This window comes from Sander vitreus, chromosome 6 (assembly GCF_031162955.1).
Source record: "Sander vitreus isolate 19-12246 chromosome 6, sanVit1, whole genome shotgun sequence".
In the NCBI taxonomy this organism is placed as follows: Eukaryota; Metazoa; Chordata; class Actinopteri; order Perciformes; family Percidae; genus Sander; species Sander vitreus.
In genome coordinates this window covers 6885346-6907716 of record NC_135860.1, presented here as the reverse complement: position 1 = coordinate 6907716, position 22371 = coordinate 6885346, and the positions used below count along the sequence as shown (strand labels likewise).

Here is a 22371-nt window from a genome sequence, read left to right as displayed (position 1 = left end):
CAGACCACAAATGTAGTGGAGACACTCGTGCCTTTTCTGTTTGTGCTTGCATGTCTGTGTATGTAGTAGTGTGAATCTAACTTAGTGTATATGCGTGCCGGTACTGTATATACGTGTTGATGAGTGTTATGTATGGTGCCTGCCATATACATTCTCTCCACTAGGAGGAGACAGTAGCAAGGCGTTAAACTGATAAAAGGAGGAGAGCCTGCAAAAAAACACACACACACACACACACACACACACACACACACACACACACACACACACACACACACACACACACACACACACACACACACACACACACGATAAGATAAGAGCCACAGCAAAATGTAACAGAAGTGCAGTTACTGTATTCTATGGTCTAACATGTGACCCCAGCAGCCAGAAACCACCCTGCTTATTCTGTAGTCATGTCTGTCACTACCCGATCCGTACCGGAAACCAGATTTTCAGGTCCTATCCCCTGACCAATGGGCTATTCATTTGATCTATATTCTTGTAATTTATTTTATGCCTTTGTTGTTTATGTAGCCAACCTTATGCTTGTTTTGTTAAATTCAGTGCTTACATGTGTTCAAGTGGTTTGTTTAGGACTCTTGTAATTGTAACTGCTCATTATATACTTTTTTCTTCTCTTCATTGGGTGAGATTGCTTCTTCTGGGTTTCTTAATCTCACCTGCACAATCTTTATTTTGTATTACTTTATTTTCTTGTGTTACTGTTGTCTTGATTTTATTGTGCAAAATAAACAAAATCAAATCCTGACCCTAACCATTCAAAGTCAATGCCTAACCTCAACCATCTTCGCACATGCTTAGAACAAATCCGATTTCCGGTATGGATCGGGCAGCCACAGTGTCGACTCTCTGCCACTTTCTGAGGTCATCTATTCCAACAGGAAGTGACACAGCTAAAAAAAAAGGGAGGGAGCTGGTTGTGCCTTTCTCTTGTCCATTCAGAGGCTGATCCGCCCCAGCCGTTATATTTTTTTTACTGAAAAAGGCCACTCATCAAATTCAAGCCATAGCAAAGGTCCATTCAGAACCTGTGGATGGCTGCTTCTGGCTCTCTCTTCTTCAGCTCTTCCCGGTAGCAGTAGGAGCAGTAGTTGCCTGTTTCGGGGTGTCCGTAGTAGGTGCAGGTAGGTGTCCGACAGCGGGTGGACTGCAGGCTGGCCAAACCACCGGCACTGCCCAGTGAGTAGTGTCTGACCGGGGGTTGCCCACTCCGAGAGTCTAAGTTGGAGCGCATGTCCCGGAAGCCGTTGGTGTAACTCCCACCAGCGGGTTCAGACCCAGGGTAGTCTGGTGGGTCAAACTCAGGGGGATACGAGGGCGCGAGGCGAGAGGGACTCAGGGAGGCGGGGCCTTGTGAGTTATTGTACTGGGGATGGGAGGGACCCTGCGTGGTAGGGCAGTGCCGCGGAAGGGTGGCGTAAGAGGGCAGGCCGGGGTAGGAGGTTGCCGGGGAGCCACCAGCTAGCTGGCGCCGAGTATCCATGTAGCCGTGCATATGAAGGTGCTGGGTAAGGGGTGCTGAAGCAGGAGTCTGGTCTATGAAGGAGGGGCGGGGGATGGGCACAACACCAGAGTACATAGAGGGGCTCAAAGGAGAGGGCTTGAGTTGGTTAAAGGAAGGTGACAAGTTCTCCGACAGCTCCTCTTTGGCCTCATACGGTCGGTAGGTTAGCTCTGTACCGCCAACTGTCTCTTTCTTAGGTGGCTGGATGCCATTGGTGACGCCCTTCCTCTCTGCATCGCGCCGCTGTTGTTCTTGCTCGGCCCGAAAGCGCTCCTCTGCATCAGCAAGGTACCGCTGGATCATCTCCTCCTGGAAGGGCTGTCGGTTGCTGGTAGTCAGAAGGCTGGCAAAGATTAATTTCCTCTCACCTTGCATGGCGGCTCGCAGGATGCCCAGGCTCACCTTGACATCAGCACTGTACTTGTAGTTATCGCTCTCAGTACTGCTCCCACCACTGCTGCTCATGCTGCTCCCTGTTCCATTGAGACGCTCACTACCTGAGGAGGGGGAGCCTTTCCCAGAATCCTCTGAGGCGTGGGCTGAAGGTGAGCTATCCTTGCTGCCCTTCCTCCCCCTAAACGAGCCCTTCTTCTTCTCCACACCCTCCTGCTTGGCACCTCCAACTCCAGCATTCTTTCCTGTCATCAGTCCGCCCACGTTCTTCTTCAGCTTGCTGCCCAGGCTTTTGCCAAAACTGCCAAGCTTATTGGCCACAGAGTCTGCCCTCTTCTTGTCTTTATCCTTCTCCTTCTTGGTTTTGTCCTTCCCTGCTGTTCCTGTCCCCGCCCCCGCCAAGCCACTGCTGGAGGAACTAGATGAGGAAGAGGAGCTGTTCTTGGCCAAGGACCCTCCTCCATTGACCGTTGACCCTGTGGTTGTTTCTCCGTTGCCATTGGAGCTGCTGCTGACTGACTCCTTATCTGACTCTCCTGAGTCAGGAGGCGTTCGGGCATCCTCTCCTGCTGATGCTGTGGGAGACTCGGGTTGGGCCAGAGGGGCTTGCTGCAAGGAAAGCAGAAACACAAGCTAGTGAAAAAATTGTGTAGAAAAATGCACATCAGGCCCTAATCCGCTGACAATATGAGAATGGAAATATTCATAAGAAATGGGGAAAAAAGAAAGTCACATTCAGGCTAAACTCTACCAGACACATACCCCTCAGGTACGGGGAAAAAAGGACGTGAAAAGAGTGATTCATAGAGCTGTTTTGTTGCAGACCAATGCAATACACAAATGACTCAGTTTCCAAATGCCTTTTCATATCTACAAGCATGTTAAGGAAGCTCTAAAACAAACAATGCTTTATTTAGAAAAGGCATGACCTACATGATGACGCTGATCTCAAACAAGAAGCAGTTACAGAATGTCCTACCTTTCAGCAATAATGAGCATCACACAGCTATCCTCTGGTAGCATTTTTTTTTAATCAGAAAAATCCCCTTGCATTATTATGTAATACATGGTTACTGTATTGCCATCAGTCCCTGCAGCTTAACCATGAAACTGATATTAACTTGTCCTTCCAAGCTTCCTTATGTTAGCATGTGGCACACAAGAGGAGCTTTGTCAGTGTTTGCATGGCGTGACTTTATGACCTGAATGGCCCAGTGTAGCTTGTTTTCACATACACTTTGTACAGCAGTCAGGGGACAGCTGGTCTGATGGAAAAGGGAAAAAATAGTTCCCTTGTTTATAATGAGTGTGGGAAATGACTACCAACTGCTTTGGCATCTGTCTGATAATTACATTTAGAATTGGGGTTTCTTTTTTATTTCAAAACTCAATTTGGCTAGTAAAATACTGAATGAGTCTGGGGAATCCTCTACCAGCCTTCATGGTTAGTTAAACATGATTCACTTATCTTTTGTATCACCAATTTATGGTGTCTGTCACAAAACCAGGTTGTCCAATAAAAGTTATGATGAATCCTGTTGTGTGAGCTGGCTTTCTAAACGTCCCTGCTGTAGAGGAGCAAACATGACTCAGGATGTATGTGTGGACTTTCATATTTACCTCACAGGGCAGGGGCAGCCAGGTGACTGTCATGTAGCTGTGTAACATCTGGAGCTTGGCCTCCAAAGATAAAGCCACACTGGGAGAAGGGGGGAGGGGGGGGGGAGATAGAGAGAGAGAAACAAGTCAAAACTTAGTGAGAAGGCCAACACTTTCTGCCAGAGCTCCAGTGTTGTATTTATGGAAATGCAATTACTGTTGTTTAGGAAATTGATGTTAACCAGTATTGGACAACAGTCAGACGCAGGAGGATACCAGAGGCTAATGTGCAACAACAGAAAATAGATACAAAAGAACACGCAGAGGTAGCCAGCAAAAAGATACATAATTCAAGAAATCAATGCAGCTTTAGAACGAGAAATAACCTAGTGTGTATGCATACAGTATACACAGAGGTTTATTCCGTAATAAATAAATTAAGCTGTTTGCTGGGATAATGTTAGTTTGCTAACTTGATATACTATAAAATGTAGGTAATCTTCTTTAAAGTAGAACGATAATAAAACTGAATGATTTGCGTGCAGCTGCTTAAAGAAAAGAACAAGATGGCGGCGTGAACGTATCGTGACGCTCCGTGTCTCTCCAGATTTCACCGCACCCGAACCAGCAGGTTCAGAGGAAGCTTCTTTCCTGTGGCTGTCACCCTACTGAACTCTAGCTCTGCATCCCGAGGACAACCAACCAACTAAGCTCCCAAATCCCCCTATCCCACCCATAGTGTCCTATTTATTTATTTACAAATGTACATACTGTAACTACACTTATACATAGCCATATTCTACTGATCTTCATACTATTCATCCTGCACATACACTTATTCTCACTACTCTTATAATGTTACTGTTTCTGCACTACACTGGTACTGTTAACACACTGCATATAGCTGTACATACTGTACATATCTGTCTATATGGTTCATACTGAATATCCATATTTTATTCTGTTTTTCTTAGAATAATACACTGCATTTATCTATATTATATTTTTTACTACTATTATGTTACTGCTGCTACATTGCACATATCTGTACATGTTGTTCATACATTGTTCATATTACATAGCCATATTTATTCTGCTCTTATAAGGTAACTGTTAATACACTGCACACATTTATATTTAATTTATATTACTCTAAACCACCTTCTGTAAACCAACTGTACACTGCACTATATTTCTTGTCCTGTCTATACTGCTCTTTTTGCACTTCTGGTTGGACGCAAACTGCATTTCGTTGTCTTTGTACTTGTACTCTGCACAATGACAATAAAGTTGAATCTGATCTAATCTAACAACAACTGGTAATTTGGCTCTGAATAGTACAGTAAATAGCAAATGCACTAAAAGCATCTTGCTGTTTTTTGTATTCTTGTTTTGCACTAGCCTTTTGACTCAACGACTTTTTCCAAGCAATATTATCAGTACGGCTAGATCCGAATATTCGTTCGATGGGTAGGTATTCGATTTTAAATTTTGGGATTCGAATATTTGTTTTTTTTAAATGGGCATGCAGGCTGAAATTTACTGTGGCGTATTAAGCCGCTAGCTGTTGGCTAATTTATGCAGCGCTATGTTGTCCATCTCATCTCATCTCAGCCAAGAACGGAGAAAAAAAATGGTATTCGGTACAGCTCTAATTATCAACCACTTGTGTTATATTATCTTTGTCCACCATTTCATCTGAATAAGACAACCACAGTGTCATCAGCTGATGTAAATAAGGTGGAAAGTTATTTTTACGGAGCTGCTATTTTGGCGCTCCTTCCCTGGTTCCATTCATAGAAGGTATTTAGAGCTAATCTTATTATCACTGGCACTTATCATCTGGAGTCAGGGGTCAATCCCTAGACACTGACACTCAGTGCTAAAGGGACAGGTGTCCATAAAGGAGTACACATGCGCCACTCTCGTTTTTATCTGTATCATTTGTGACCCTTGACAGCACATCTGACAAATCCATTTGTGAAAGGCACCTTAATATGAATATATTTGACATGACAAACATAACTAAGAATTGTTTTTAGGAGAACATACCTTGCTAGCATCACATTGTCTGTGTCATCCTTGCCCCACTCCCAATCTTTCCCAGGGTCCACAGCAAAGTGCAGAGGCAGCATTTTGTGCTCGGAGTCAGTGAGAGGGATCACAACTGCTGAGAGAGATGGGGAAAAGTATTCTTAGAAAAAAGATCAAACATTTGAATCCAGCACTCTGGATTGTCTGCAGACAGAAATACTTCTGAGTGCAATCAATTGTTTCACTTTCTATTTTAACATTTAGTCTGCAGCGTCTGACCAATATTGTCTTTGGATGGTCCAATCAGATATTTTTAGACTGGTAAACAATTCAATGTCTGTCTTGCATTCCAAAGATAAACTTGTAATTTGTGCACAAACTTCAGTGTGAGCACAAAATTCTACTCTTCTAAAAGGTGAAAAACAGCATTTCAATCGACATAGTCATTTGCAGTATATTAGATCACAAGAAAGTATTTTTTTTATCTACAAATCTGCAAAATATCAGTCAACTTTAACACAGGAAGGTGGCCATTTGTTTGTTTGGTTTTGAGCTAGAGAGATTGCTAGATATACTCAAAAGCCCAATGGCCATTAGTTACCATTCTTAAAGTGCTCATATTATGCTCATTTTCAGGTTCACAATTGCTCTCATAATTGTTCATAAGAGCTCTCTGTTTTAGCTACAGAGTGAGGCATCTCACTTCTGTACCATTTTTGTTGGGAGTCGCACATGCGCAGTAGCTAAGTAAAGACTACTAGCCAGTCAGAAGCAGAGGATGAGGGCGTGCCACGCTAGCAGCTAGGCGAGCATTATAAAATGTGTTACAAAGTGACGCACGTTCGTCACGGAAGTAAAGGCTGGACTACAACAGAGCTGTTTGGAGCAGTTGGTGAACAGTGTTTTCTGTTGGAGATGATAAGTCCCTTTGGGGTGGACTTTGGGCTTTTTCACTTTGTAAACCTATAACATGCACAAAAAAAGATATATAACACAATGGAGGAAAGGGAAAAAGCCAAAAAGCATAATATGAGCACTTTAAATAAACCACTGAGGTCAATATTAAAAAAAGACTGACCCATCAAGCAAAGGCACTACGCTGCAAAGTGGGTCCTAGTGTAATGTATTGTCAGAAAACTAGTTCTAAACTTTGCACACATTCTTATATGTAAACTATACAAGGGCTTTTATTTTTCAGCAACTTTTCTTAGGAGGAATTTATGTAAAAGTGGAACACCCATAATTGATGATTTTAAAATGTCACCTGCTTACTAGGATGCTGCTAAATAAATAAAATACTCAGATGATATTAAGATGAATGATGCAGGGCATTACCTTGCTCTTTGGAGCTGTCCCTCTGCTCCATGGAGACCAGGGCAGAAAAGTGTGCCTGGTCGTATGCCAGGACCAGGGGAGAGCGATGGCACTTGGCAGCTGGCACTTCCAGTGGTAGGTAGATGCCTCCGAACGGGATGGGAGCAAAGGCTAGGGAAGAGTAACAAGGACATTACACATCTAAAAAAGGCGATCTCAGCAGCATTTCCCAGCAATACAGCACATTAGGAGGATTTGAGCCAAAAATGGGCATCCACCTCTATCCATAAATTAAACGAGTATTTCACTTGTTCGAGGTTAATTTATACCTAGTTTCAAGGTTCAGCCAATTAAGAGTGTTTCATTAATTTCATAACACGACTGTTGCCACCTCATTAAAGTATCTTAACAGTGCAAAGCAAATTAACAGCTATTACAATTAACAATGGTGAAAAGATGGTCGTTGCTTCAGCTCCAGTTGCCTTTTTTTATTTTAAGAAAACGTTATATGTGTATGCACATTTGTTTTATGCGACAGAAATGGATTATCTGGCGGTAGTTTCTATTGTTTGTTTTACCTTGCTTGAGATACCAGATGAGTGGTGTTTACTTCATTAGGACAACTCAGGCAAGTCATTAGTTGTCAGTCTCTGACAACTTAGTCAAAAATGTTTTCTTCCAAATTCTCTAGTGATTTTCTGCCAAGTGTAGTGTAAATTATGTATGTGACAAATCTAATTTATATGAGAAACAAAAAGGATGAGTTATATGATGAAATTGCGAAAAATATTATGAAATTCAGAACATAATGCATTAGCAATGTGAGGCTTCGGGCATATTTACCCTCTCCTCCCGAGTCCCTCAGCATGGTGTCAGCCACCACCACTATGGGTCTCCTGAGGACGTGGGCCAAAACAAACACGTGAAACTCCTCTAAACTCTCGTACACTGGTTCATCTGAGGACTCCGCCCTGAAGACAACAACAACACGGCCTTTGGTTAACAGACACAATTGTTTATAATGTTGTAAAACCAGAAATAATAAAAGTTTGGATGAATGGTAATTGATTTCTTATGAGTAATAAAAACAAAATAAAAAAGTCAATTGTTGACTTTTTGGTGAGCTACATTCATAAACATATCAAGGTGAAACCACATTAACTAAGAGTTTGTATTGTGGAGCTTTGTCAGTATATCTAACCCTTTGAACTTATGCCTGTTACAATAAATAACAGATTGACTAAAAGGAGGGCCAGTCACTCAGTTCCGACTGTGAGCGCAGTTGTTTGTTCATGAATAAAAACATGAGTGTGACTAAGTGTGCGTTGGGCTAACAGTCCCTGCATTGTCCAACCAGACCTTACCCGTTGGTGCCGTTGGTGCTGTAGTGTATTCTCGGCTCACTGGAGGCGAGTTTTAACAGTTCATTCCACTCTTTCTGCCACTCCTCCTCCGTGTACACCAGACCGGACTGAGGAGAAAGGAAGGACGGACACACACACACACACACACACACACACACACACACACGCCATTTAGAGAGGGAGTGTCAAATGTCACAAAAGCATGCACTGACGTTATGGCGTCTTCCCACAAGGTTACATACTGACAATTGAGGAAAGAAATTTAACTAGCGCCTTTACAAACCCTGTGTCGGTCTCACAGTAGCAACGGAACCCTCATCAATATAATATTTTAACCTCCAAATATGAAGAGGGAAACGGCTCAACAATGTTTTTTATCCTCAGATTCAATGTCCCTATTCACCTACACATTACAATAAGACAAGAAAGCATCCCAGTGCAGCCAGAGTTCTCTACTGCTGGCCACTGTGCAGCTCCACTAGAGCAATTTTGGTTTAAGTGATCTGCTTAAGGACACCTCTGTGTAGTTGTTGAAGAATGGCTGAACTGAAAGGCAGTCATTCGTGTGGCATCTCCTCTGTGGGTGTCTTCACATTGCCTGCAACCACTGTGGAAACATAGTCAGTGTGCTGCTATGCTTGCTTTCATGGGGAGGAGTCATTGTGTTCTGTTAAAAAAAAGACTCTAAAGAGCCTCTTTTTGCATTTGTAGAATGCTGGAAGCAAAGTGCAGTGCATACACAACTCAAACACTCCCTTTCTGGGGTATTAATAGAGTATCAATAGTAGGTGGAGGTACCAGCACTTATAGATAAAACTATCTTAAAACCACTGTTTGTATTTGATAAGGTCATCAGCATGTTGTCAAGGCTGCACAAAGCGACAAGAAGTGAAAATCAACTGTTGAAGATAAATAAATGCCCCATGACAAATTAGAAAAAAAGCAACAGTGAACTGACGTTACCCCTTTAATGAAGAAGTTTACCAAGAGAAGGAAATCAGTGCTAACTATATCGAAATTATTTTGATATTTAAATCATGCCAAACCTGTAGTGCAAACTTTTAAATGTTTTGTTGTTGCAGCAGTTGTAGTACCTGTACACACTTTCAGTGGCCACTTTATTAGGTACAAATGCACAATCTAATGCAATCCAAACTGTTCTGCCATACAGTCGGTTTTTATAATATTGCCTTTAATGTTCAGTTTTGTTTTAGTTTTTTACACTGTCATGGAGGTGTTAGGGTTAGGTATTAATTAAATTAAATGTTTTAGCATTGGGGTCATAGCTAGCGGTGGTGTTGTACAGGACTGCATTACATTGAAAGGTGTTTCTAATATTTTGCCCACCCCCCCTCCTTATGTATGTAAATAGAGAGGACAAACTAATTAGAAACACCTCTCAATATAATATAGTCCCGTACAACACCACAACACCACCTTTAAATAACACCTCAATAGAAAACATATAACTGGATTTGCATGAAACACAGAAAACTAATAAGTGAGCTGTGTGCATTTGACATTGCAGATGTGTGGGCAGCTGTGGGTAGACATGCTGGTATAGGAAGCATGTCAAGGCTTTGACTTGTCCATTGTCACTGTTTATTATTTCCCTATTTGATCAAATGAGTCAAACAAGCAACATTCTGAGTTCACAAGCTTCTCCATGCTTTAGACTACCACTTCCCTCATACAGTCATCACACAGTTACAAAAATGGCATAGAGAAATGTGCAGCCTGTATAACAGACCTCTTTGTTCTGCTGGGTCTGCTGCCACCTCCACCTGCGCTTCAGTGCCTCTCTCTCCAACCCGTGATCCATCAGCGCATACAGGGATTTCCGTAGCATCAGGTCCCGGTCATGAAAACCCCACATACCTGCATTAGAAAATATGTTTAAAAGACACAAATTCTTTAATTCAAAGATCAAAATAAATAAATAAAACTGTAAACCAGTCAATGAAAAGCTGAGTTTGTTGAGTATCTTTTTTTAAAGAACAGGTTAAGCACATGAATATTACTTTTATATCTACTACCCAGGAGCACAACAAGGGCTTGAACAATGCCTGCACATTAGTTAGGACATTATTAATTTCCTGTGCTAGGGCTCCTAAGTGGGCCACAAAGGCTAAGTGAATGTGCACTGCAACATTGTAAAATGCAATTAGTGCTTAAACCAACAATGAAGCGCTCTCAATAAATGCTAATGGAGTGTGAACCTGCACGGTATTGGGGTCTTGTTTGAAAGGTCTGTGATACTCACCAAGCGAAGCGGCATGTAACAGGCAATTTCCGTCTCCGCTTGTTGCAAGAGGCAGCAGATTCTGACAGTTTGAAACCACTTTCGTCCACCAGTTCAGTCGCCCTGAAGGCAAATAAGAAAAACTTAACTCACGTTTCTCTGTTTTAAATACAAATATGGCACAGTTTTAATTCAAAACAATTGCTGTAGTACTTCACAAATGGGAAAAATAAGCATGTTTTGAAGACAATCATATTGTAGCAAAACTGGATTTCCATGTTGGCTATGTACAAACACTTTCAAAGGCCTTTATCACAGCAGACATTTCACTTGTCAAAATAAGAAAACCCAGGAGTTACAAATAACAATAGCTCTGTTCCACAGTGAGCCAGCAAGCACATCATATCAGGACCCTGAAACCGAAGCAGCTGAATCGAATTCAGCCATCATTAATGGGAATCCACTGTAAACCTTTCAGTGTAGCTCTGCATCTACAGAGAAGGCGTGGGATGTCATAAAACAAATAGCTGCTCTTTTTTAACCAGCAAATGTGTGCAAATCCTAGAATCTCATATGTGGGTTGGGGTTCAGTTCTTCTCACCTGCATGCTCCAAGGCCACCATCATCGACTGCTCGATGAGGTCCCTCTCGATGAAGCCACGGAAGTCATCCCGATACACGGTGAGGTCTGGTAGTTGGAAAGTGCACAGGGGCGTGTCCAGAAGTGGCTCACTACTGCTACCTCCAGTGCTTGAGACATGAGAGCGGGCCAGCGACACGATGGTTGAACTGGCGTGGGAAATGCCCCTCGACAGACGCTTTTCTGTAGCTGCTAAAAGACAATGGCAGAGGATGTGGAGAAAAGGTGGTACATAAGTATATTTTTTACAAACTACATTAGCTATTGCTGATAATTGCCTGGGCGTGTTGTCAGGCACTTAAAATTGGTGGTATGTCCTCATTTAACACCACTTATTGAGCCCAGCACTTTAAACTAGTGTAGCTACCAAACATCTCACTTGCTGGTGGCCTCACCTTGCACCACATCATCTTGGCGGTGGAGTATAGGCCGCCCTACCCTGGCCATCTCCTTTTCGGGTGGCAGATACGACCTGTCCTCTGCGATTGAATACGTCAGGTTCCCAGCATGCACCTGTCTTAGCTGCTCAAAGTCACTGAGGGCAGCAGTGAAATCCCAGTTCTTGCCTACAGACAGAGAGAGGGATAGAGTCACCAGGTCCAGCCCGACATCCTGAATCTTGTTTCTATGTCGAGCAAATGACGCATCTTTAATGAGTTTTATTTACCATAAGTCAATGTAACCAATGCAACCATGAACGGTCTTATCTTATGTAAACTGTCTTATCTTATGTAAAGGCCACTGGCACATTCCTTCACTTGGGTAAATATCAGAATTTAGAGCACGTCTCAGCTCGCTGGCTTGCTGCTGTTCACTGCATTGCTGCTGTTCACTGTATTGCATTGCATTTTTAACCAATATTCTTATCTGCAACTTGGGTTCGCTGCTAGGCAACAGGAGCCCTGTTGACTCCAGATATACCTTCCTTCTGTTAGTGTATCATAGCCTAATTAACAGTAACAAGACAGAAACCCCGTTTTCATCTGGTAGTAAAATCCGATCTGAGTGATCGGATCACAAGTGGACAGCTCTAAGTACAGGTGAAAACTCTCTCAGGACGCTTTGAAGAAGCTACAAACATACTGAGAACTGAACACACAAAACGTCTGTTCTGTCTCTCCTGCACAGGTCCTGCCGCCCGACAGTAGATCTCCTTAAGTCTGCACCCTTTTATATAGGCTACAGTCGGCACAAAGACAGACTGTGGGCAGCGCTTTTTCATTTTTCACTTGATTAATGTCAAAGTAACAACAGACATTATAAACACACACATAACCAGCCTATATGCAAACGGAAATGATGTACATGTTTATTTGCATATAGAGCGGGAAAGTGAGATCCGATCACTAGTGGTCATTGAGGAAGCATTTGGAGACACATTCTACAGACAGGTGAAAACACAGCACCTAGAGCTGTCCACTTGTGATCCGATCACTCAGGACAGATGTTAAAACCAGGTCAAAACAGCCTAAGAAGCACTGACTGAGACAGCGGCCAATTTGGTTGCTGATCATAACATCACCAGCTGTCAACTTTACAACTGTTTAATTGTATAATGGATGGAAGCAGCAAAGGCTAAATTAAAGGATAAAATCAAAGTAGAACTTCATTGAACACAGTTGGTGAAGACATAACAGTTTGAAGTGATAGAACTTGCCTGATTACGCTTTGGCAAAAAAAGTTTTAGGTCACTAAAACAGAGATTTTTGAAAACACCTTTTAAGGTGCAGAGTTTTCAAAACACCAACGGACATTTGGGAAACGATGATGTCACCTCCTCAATTCTCACATGCCCATTGTTGCTTTGTGTAATGAGCATGCGCTAGAAACAACAATGACGGACTACGGCTATTGTAAGATGAAGCTGAGCAGCAACTCATCGTCGTTTGTCCACACATAGGAGTCACATTTCCGTTTCACCATAGCACCTTGGGCCATGTACCAGAAAGATAACAAATAGAGTCTTCTTCTCTGGTATTTCAAGTATTGTTGATGTAGCCTTTATCGCCACCTACTGGCCTGGCGGGCGTTTAGAGTTGTGTCTTTGCATTCTGTCGTGGACGGAGATATTTTGTAAACGAAGTTCGCGTGGACAGAATATTCTTTTAAAACGGAGGAGAAATCTTAAAAAATATCTGTAAACGTGTAGACAGGGCCTTAGATGTTCATGACTAATCCATTTATCACTTCAAATTTGCATTGTTGTGAGTATTTATTGTGTAGCATGTGCACAGGACAATGTGTCTCTTACATCAACTATTATACTTATTGACATTGGACCCCCTGTATTATTCCACAAGGATAGCAGTGATTGAGACAATTATAAAAATGTTTTCTGTTTAAGACCAGTGGTATAATGAAATACTCACCCTCTAGCAGATCTCTGGCCAATCCTGGTTCAGCTCCAGTGGAACGGACAAAGTCGGACAGGACTGCGTCCATATCCACGGTCATGTGATCATGAATTCACCAGGTTGCGGGTTGTATCCGGGCAGAAAAATAAATAAAACACAGACTCAGGGCAAGGGCAGGGGTGAGGGGAAGAGGTCCTCTACCTTGTGCTACTCTACCTGCCACACCTGAAAAGAGAAGACAGATAAAACACAATTAAATCCTGCCGTTATAAACTCATCAGAAGTGAGCTTGCAAGAGATGAAAGGCGCATCAGAGCTTGAATGTTTGCAACAGTGAATGAGGGGCACTCACTGATATAATGACCCTGCTCAACTCCTTTTCAAATGCAAGCCTGTTGTAGCCTGGTTGCTTTTGAACTTGACATCTTTGCAGTCAGTGGCAGTTTTTGGACCTGCTGGAACCCCCTACTTTCACAATGAAATGGACTAGTCTGTAGCGGTGCGGGCGCGAAAGATAAACACACAGGAGAACTGGGAGTACACAGAGACGGAGTGCAAGACGAGTCTAAACCTTTCTTTTATGGCAATGGTCTAAACGCGAAAATGAAACAAAGTTACCCAAGCGGCTCAAATAAAAGAAAAAAGCATAAAGACATGTTTTCGGCAGTAGCAGGACCTTCATCAGCTCCCGTGGCTGGTGATAGTGGTGGTGGTGTCGGCAGCAGTGTCAGTGGCATGCACAGTGAGGAGGAGACTCAGGAGGAGACTCAGGAGGAGAGAGAGATGAGGGAGTGAGGGTACAACCTGCGGTAAGCAGAACTCCCCTTAAAACACTTAGCCCCTTGATAAAACTGAGCCAAAAACTGAGTAGTGGATAAACTGTTGATGAGAACACTACAACAATAAAAGACGTGGGCATGCTTTACTGTATGATTGCATTAGTAGCCTATATCACATCATGCAAACGTTCTTAAAAAGAATTGTAGCTTTTCTATCTGCATTGGCAGACAAAAACTCATGATAGACCTCTTCAAATTAAAGCACAGGGCCTCTTGAAATGATAAAAAAATAAAATAATATATATATATATATATATATATATATAGCTTGTTTTATGATTCATGAGGAGTATACCGTTTTATTGTATTAATAAGTGGCACTTTTTGAAGTATTTAATGTGTCAACTCTCACTGATTCTTGCTTACTCATTACATGGCGTTAGTAGTTTACTCATTACATGGCGTTAGTAGTTTTAAGGAGTAGGAGTTACTATACATATTCAGGGGAGCGCAAAGACAGGTGGTATTTGTGATCTTATGCGGTGGGCCGGTCTGGGCCAAAATGCCAGGTCCGATTTTTGGTCCCAGACAGTCCGTCCCATATTTCTATATTTTATTTGTATATTATTCCTAATATTTTATATCATTGTTGCTCTCTACTCTTGTTACATTTTTTATGATTGTATATATTTTTGGCACATTTATGTATATACTGTATATTTATTTTAAGTTCTCATAACCTATACTGTCATATTTTGTGCAGAATTGTGTTCATTGTCTTTTGGCAATGTTGGAGGTGGAGATTGTGCACCTTAAAAAGCTCGAAGGGGGTCTCGCCCAGGGCGCCATTCAATGTAGAACCGCCACTGTTTGCAGTCACCCAAGACAACAGCTGTGGCACACAAAGTGAACAGGTCTCACAAACCTCAGATTTGCATTGAAACCCATTAAAAGGCAAATGACAACACATGGAGGGTAGCTACTGTCAGGCGTGTGATGTTTGTGGGCAACTTGACTGCGTTGTTTCCATCTTCATTCTGTTTTTGTGAACACTTATTTCAATTAGCTGTTATGAACTCAGAAAAGCTGTCAGGATCCGTCATTTAAAGTCATGTCTATTTCTAAATCTGGACTTGAGACCAATGTGCATGATTACCGCCTTCAGATATGACCTTTTGAATATATAAACAGATAAGATTTTATTTTCTGCCAGAGAAACAGATCATGAAGGGTCTACGCAGAAACACGTGTGTAAGAGAAAGCAAGTGAAGTGTTCAGCAAACAGCCAAGATAAAGTCTGTTTTCACTGTAAATCAATTGGAGATTAATCATATCAGAAATAATATCAAAAAACAATATTTGCCTGTTTTTGTGCTGGCATAATTAACTATGGTTTTAGATTAAGACAAAAGTATAGAAACATTATATATTTCAGGTAATTGGACCTCAATGTCAAATACATTTTAAAGTCAAATTTGTCGGAGCAGTATGATATGAGGAACCAGTACTCTATCGAAGAGGCCCCTTTAAAATCAATTAGACAAGTTTATTCTTCAAATTTCAATGGCTATACAGAAGAACCGCATCAGTTGGGAACTGAAATCGATACAGAAAAACTAATAAGACTGAGGGGGGAAAAAAGAGTCAGCATCAATAGGCCGTTGACACAAAGGGTGTAGAGGGCAATCGATTCACGGCCAGACAAAAGGCATGAATCAAAGTAGCTCTGGCTAAAAAGATATGCTTTTTAAGGCCAAGCTAAAGCTAAAAGCCTTATTTGAATAGGAAAGGTATTCTGAGCATACATGCACTTTTTAGGCAGTTCTTTGAACCACATCCAGACAGTTACAAGCCTTGTTCTTTAACATGTGTCCTTCCACAGCACTTAGCTGGGTTAGTATAATTTTAGAGTGATATAAACCTCTGGTATATGACCAACTTCAAATGCAGGTCAAAAAGCTAATTAAATCTTTCACATTGTTCCGTCATTATTAATCACTAATATTAGTTTTGTAGAAGAATATATTGTGCTTTCCTTTTTAAATAAAGCACCCAACATGTAGTTGGTGCAGGAACAAGGGCAATGTTCTCTAGGGCATTACAATAACAAAATTGCTGTGCACAATTGTCTACCTACAGTCATCTATTCCCATCCGTCCCATGGCTCATCCACCACCCAATGCTCCTGCCTCATCTCTGACTCAGTGAACTCTCTCCACTGCGCCTGATGAGTCACGAGTTTACTCTTCTTACACCTCTCCATCCCTCTCTCGCTTCACGCTCTCCCGTCCTCCCTCAGTTTCTCCATCATTATTACAGTAAAAGCCACAAAGGCATGCAGGGGAGGGACAGACTTCAGTACAAAAGGCCTTTCTCAGCCTGCAGAGTATTTCTAGAGCCTTCTCTGCAAAGTCAGGCATTCAGAAGTCTCCCCTGCAGGGTCTCCTAACATTCTTGAAGTTAGTCAATTCTGCGATATTCAGGTCTACTGATCACAAACACAATAACTTAGAGATGCAAGACTGTGGTCAGTTAACCATTCAAACCCACAGGGTATCAAAACAGACTTTGACCCCATTCAGACTAACACAGAGGTGTGGGTTAGACCGTGTTCTGACCGATAATAGCACTGCATCAAAACACGCTGTGTTGGAGTGAGCGTGTTGCTATAGGTACCAGAAGAAGATGTAATACGAACCAGTCCAGCAAGCCCAGTTTGTTATCAGACTCAAAAAAAAAAAAAAAAAAAAAAAAAATAAGATGATGTACTCCTCTGAGGCAGGATTTTACAATTTAAAGTAGAACGTTAGAGTGATATAAACTTTTCGGTAGAATATTATTTTAGTAATATTCTACCGATTATTCCATCGATTAATCGAGAAATCGGATAAGAAATACTTTTGTTTTATTGAAGAGCAATAATATAGCTGACTGACGTCATGCTATTACTGTGGTAAGCTAGTTTGATTTTGCAGTAGAAACACTGCACAGAGTTTTTGTTTTAATTACGTTTGAACTGATTCCAAACTTTGGACACTTCCTGTCGTTTTCTCTTCTCTTAGCCCCTTACGCTCTTTCTTTAATTTTGTAATCCGTCTTCATGGCATGCTTCGCAAGCAGCGTCAGCCCGGTGTGCGACAGTAATAATCCTCCGTGCGGAAACACCGTGAGCGATACAACGTTGACAACATTAATTAAACGAAGCTTTGAGGCAAATCATTTTGCATCGAGGATTTTTAGTAATCGAATTATTCGAGTTACTCGAGGAATCGTTTCAGCCCTAATTTAAACATTTAACCCTACCACTTAAAGGAAACAAGATAGAAAGAGAGTACAGAGCAACATAGCATCATGACTTTGTGTAAACCTACACGCCACTTTCCTAAAGCCAAATGGCGTGTTATCTGTACGCATTTTGAGCTATCCACATGTATGTCTACGCTGTATACAGCGGATGTAAACATACACACCATGTGGCGTCGCCACGTGCCGTGTTATCGTGAGAACATCGTAAAAAAGAAGAAGAAAAAAAAAAAAAAGGTTGGGTTTAGGGAAAGAACATTGGGAAAGGCTTTAGTAACGCTAAAAAACGACAAAAACACGACGGTGACCAACGTCACACACTTAGGGAAACAATAAACGGTTGGGTTTAGGAAAAGAACATTGGGGAAGACTTTATTAAAAAAAAAAAAAGGTTGATAAACACCACACGCGGGACACGATCCCGGCTCTCCTGGGTGAAAGTCCTGTGTTTTACCCATCCCCCAACCAACCTCCGTCCTTTCATACTACTCGCTACGGCAATAATTCACATGTAATGTAGGTCAATGGAGGCCAAACGGCATTGATAAACACGCTAAAAAACGATTATGCGTCTTGATAACACGCAAAAACGGCGAATTTGAACGAATTGGCGTGCCATACAAACGCCACTTTGTGAGATCAGTCTGTACAAAGAGTAAGACCGAGCAGAGAGCATGGCTGCAGAAGTAAAACTGTAACTAACCTTTTTTAGTAATTGTGTAATGAAATTCTATGTAGTTGGGTTTAACATTGACAAGAAAGAAACTCAGTTGCAGACTCGGGACGAGGCATTAACTTGTGACACCAGTCTCACATGAATGAATTCAATGCGAGAGGCTTGTGTGACGCAGTAGACCTCAATCAAACATGCTTCTCCTATATAAAAGAGGAATTATAGTATTATACTTCTGCTGATCCAGCACTGTCTCCAACTGGGATATAGAAAAAAGTACCACTTCCAATACAGGAATTTAAAAAAAAATATTTAAAAGAAAATGTCAAATAAATGTGAAAGTCCCAACATTTATAGTTTGTAAATAACCCTCCAATAGCAACGCTGGAAAATCAGTGCAGTACGAATTATTATCTGTATAAATGATTATTGGTCCGATGGCTTTAGTAGAATCCAGCCTCTGCTTGGACCTCAGGGTGCTAAGTGTGTATGTGTCTTGTTTGTTTAGTTAATAGCATCCCATAAAGCTAATTTACTGGTTTGATTATTCTGAGAAACGCTGTTATTTGGCCTATTGACTACAAATACTGGCACTGACAACACAAGGCACTGTGAAAGGGCAGCCCTTCATAAAAGTGAAGGGCTGTGGACAGAATGTACCAACACAGACCAACAAAAGGCTGACTGTTGTCACTCTGTGCCTGTAACATCAGCCATTCCTGTGAACCCACTCTGATGCGTTTGATATAACATCACATGGCTCTTTAAAAAGGCCGATTGTGTCCCACAAGGCCTCTGGTGTTATAACAAGTCATCATAAAAAATGTTAATCAATTTGAATGCACTGTGGAAAGGACATGTCATTTATTTTTATTTATGTATTCATTTATTGGATCAGATTTGAGACAGGGTTCCAGACTACCTTTTAATATTGGTTGCACTGGTGCGCTTAACTTTTTTCACGTTTTCACCAAGCATGTTGGAGCTGCAATAAAACATTTTAAGCGTTATTAGATTATAATGTCTCACGTTATTACCATATTTGTGCTTCTTATAGCCGACATGTACACATGCTGCAGGTTAGATCATTATTTAATAATGATCCCTTACAGAACCACATCTTAACTTCAACTGAAAGTGTGTGCTAACTGTGTAACAGTGATAAATAAAGCGTTCTCTCGGATGCATTCTCTTGCGTTTCTAACTGGACACGTTGCAGTGTCCCTTGTCTAACCACTTTTAGAGATAGTGGTGATCTCTTCAGGCCACCAAAACCATTTTAATGTAAACATCAACAGGAAAATATGGCTTTAAAACAGAGAGAATGATCATGAGACAAAAGGGAAATATCAATAATGAAACAGATTCCATAGTTAGGGCACTATAGATGCTTACTAAATAATATATTATTCATATCTGAATTATAACTACTTAAATTTGTTGTTATTTCTGCCACCAGCGTTTTTGAAGTTTCCTAGAAGCGACTCTCCGCTCTGCTCCATACAAGCCATAGTCTATTTTTGACAGAGCCCCCGCGCGTTGCACGGAGCAGATCAAGCCGGGCAATGGACAGGGGGCTGAAGCACCGTGAAACGCTGTGATGTATCAATTCTCTGGCGAGCAGTAGCCTGGCTGTTTGCGCATTTTCTGAGTCGGTCAACAAAGATTCTGCTCCTCTGCGGTTTTCTAATCACGCGTGGAGCTGTCCGTCGGGCACATGGCAGCGCTTCCGCCTCCTCTCTGAACCCAACGCTGCACATCCACACACACAGAGACAGCCCTGCAAAATGCACCGGTGCGACCAATGAAAATGTTTTGTCACTCTTGACAGATTTCTGATCCATTCTGGAGCCCTGTGAGCGTATATAAAGACAGTCGCGTTCTCGTATACAGGCAGCAGCCGTCTTGGGAGCTACTGTCTTTTTAAACTATCTTTTTAATAAACTGTCTGTACACTTACAAAGTTCTCAATGCTTCGGTTAACATTTAGGGACCCTCATTATGCTACCGTTGAAGTGTCATGATATTTTGAGCCTTTTTAGAGTATAAATAGCAATTTGTTTTTACTTTCCCTGTGCCCCGAATACTAGCGTTGTAAGCTAATCAGCGGTCCGCGCTAGCTTGTTTCAAGCTACAAACATATTCGATCAGCATGAAAACATGTCCCAGAGAACGATCGAGGGGGTACACATCGGTTATTAACCCCTAGGTTCATTTTGCGCTGGAATTGTCCTTTAAGGAAGGGTGTTGCTAAGTGCCTTGGTTATGTTTTTTGTTTTTTTTTAAACTGGTGCAATACAACAAAAGACATAAGACAGACTTAAACAATAATGGATGTTTCACAACGTGCAGTCATTAAGACAGAACAGAAAACCAGTTTATGACATCAAACAACAGTAAAGGTGTGGAAGTTCATCAAATGCAAAATAGGGTGTGTATTGTGAACCTTCACCAAAGCTAAAATGTATTAATTGCTTTTTCTACAAAAAGTGTGTGGAAATTACAGTAAAGCCAGTGTCCACCTCTAATGTCAAGGCAGCCTAACAGCAATGACACGTGGAGTTCACACAAATACAAGATAAATTACATTTCATGCCGTCAAAATGGGATTTTTTTTATTTGGTGGCCAAAATTCTAAATTTGGCAACATGCACACAAAAAACATCCATAAAAGAAAGACCCTGTGTGGATTACTGGCTAACATTAACAGCGCTGCTGCCAACATGGGGCAGTCAGTGATTTGTGTCTGGGATGGCTGAGCTTTTGTCTGGCAGGAGGGCTTACGTAACAGGAGCTGCTGACAACACGTGGGTGCTGAGCTGAGGGCTGGGAGAATGGCCTGGATCACTGAGGGAGACAGAGAGGTCACCACAGCCCACTGCGTCAGCCCTCGGTGGGCTGAGAAGGTTACATTTACTGCTGGGACTGGGGACACAAGTTTGTTTTTGCTGGCCCTTTGATCATTTATGAAGGAAACATTGTTATACTCTTCTTATGGAATGCAAGCCCTCGCATTTGAGATGTTACCTACATCCACACCAGGAGAAACAGCTGAGTCTTCTACTGTTGACCAAATGAGCAGCTGAACTGGTTGAAGACATCATCCTCTACCAGGGGAGTTCAACAAGCCCGACTCTCTAGCCAGACAGAAAAGACAAGTGCAAACTACGGTATATGACTCAGCCAAAAATGCAATTACTTCCTAAAGATAAAGACACAAGCCGGTGAAAAGACGAGATGTGTAAAAGAAATCACGGGCCTACATGAAAGCCACAAGAAAGAAGCACAAAAGCAAGTTACTCTGTTGTCATTACTACTCCAATACTATTTTTCTATTAACACTTATTTTATTTTTATTATTCTGTTTAATTCAAACTGCATTTCTTGTCTCGTTTGTTGTTGTTGTTGTTGTCAGCATTGTCTTTGTTGTTATAAAGTCCAGACAGGATTTAGTAGTGTTGGTTCAATGTGTTATCAGCCTGGGGTGAGGCCATTACTCACTGTTCACAGCAAACCAAGATAAGGAACATGAAGAGAGAAACAACAATAACATGTATAACACACAAAAGGGCACGACAGAAAGATTAAGCCTCGTTGTCGTGCTTTACGGTCTAGGTTTACCCATGCTAGGTCACTCAATATGGCATGACCTAAATTATGAAAAATGTTACGATGTTAAAGAGGAGCTGGGGTAACCTATCATTTAATAATAATGAGCGGAGGCTACGATCAAATCTCACGTCAAGTTTAAACTCATGTACACAAGTTTTCGAATCAGTGTGGACTTGCGGTGCAGCATATAATCAGTTTAACAGGAGAAGGAGAAGTCATCAGTTGATCACTTATCGGCAATGGCAGATCTGGCTCTTTTACAGTAGAAGACCTCTGGGCACAACAGTGCAAACGCAGGCACACGGGCCACGGTGGAGCGCTCCATAGGACTGATTAAGGGCATGATGGCTCTACTTGCATTAGCGGGGGGGCCCTACTGTACATGCCAGAAAAGGTCTGCAACATTGTTTTAACCTGTGGGGTTCTGCACAACATCGTGCAGGAAAACAGGGTGCCATAAATGTAGTGATGGAGCCAGATGACCCGATGCCCAGAGAGCAGTGTTCAGCAAGGAGACAGGATATTATTCCTCGCTT

General features: G+C 41.8%; 1 protein-coding gene across 4 annotated transcripts in view; it reads right to left on the bottom strand.

Annotated features, from left to right (window-relative positions):
- Positions 1-214: 214 nt before the first annotated feature.
- Positions 215-22371, bottom strand: part of otud7b (OTU deubiquitinase 7B) — a 39147-nt gene continuing 16990 nt past the window's right edge. Inside the window, exons 2-12 of one of the 4 annotated variants that reach the window (XM_078252243.1) lie at positions 13484-13693; positions 11510-11680; positions 11076-11306; positions 10496-10597; positions 9983-10110; positions 8233-8339; positions 7712-7839; positions 6890-7039; positions 5573-5690; positions 3542-3620; positions 215-2530 (exon numbers count right to left, since the gene is read on the bottom strand). In XM_078252243.1, the coding sequence (XP_078108369.1) occupies positions 1046-2530; positions 3542-3620; positions 5573-5690; positions 6890-7039; positions 7712-7839; positions 8233-8339; positions 9983-10110; positions 10496-10597; positions 11076-11306; positions 11510-11680; positions 13484-13568 (2784 nt within the window). In that variant the 5' untranslated portion in view covers positions 13569-13693 and the 3' untranslated portion in view covers positions 215-1045. The remainder of the gene's footprint in view (positions 2531-3541; positions 3621-5572; positions 5691-6889; positions 7040-7711; positions 7840-8232; positions 8340-9982; positions 10111-10495; positions 10598-11075; positions 11307-11509; positions 11681-13483; positions 13694-22371) is intronic. The other 3 variants (XM_078252244.1, XM_078252245.1, XM_078252246.1) reach the window with 3 other exon arrangements.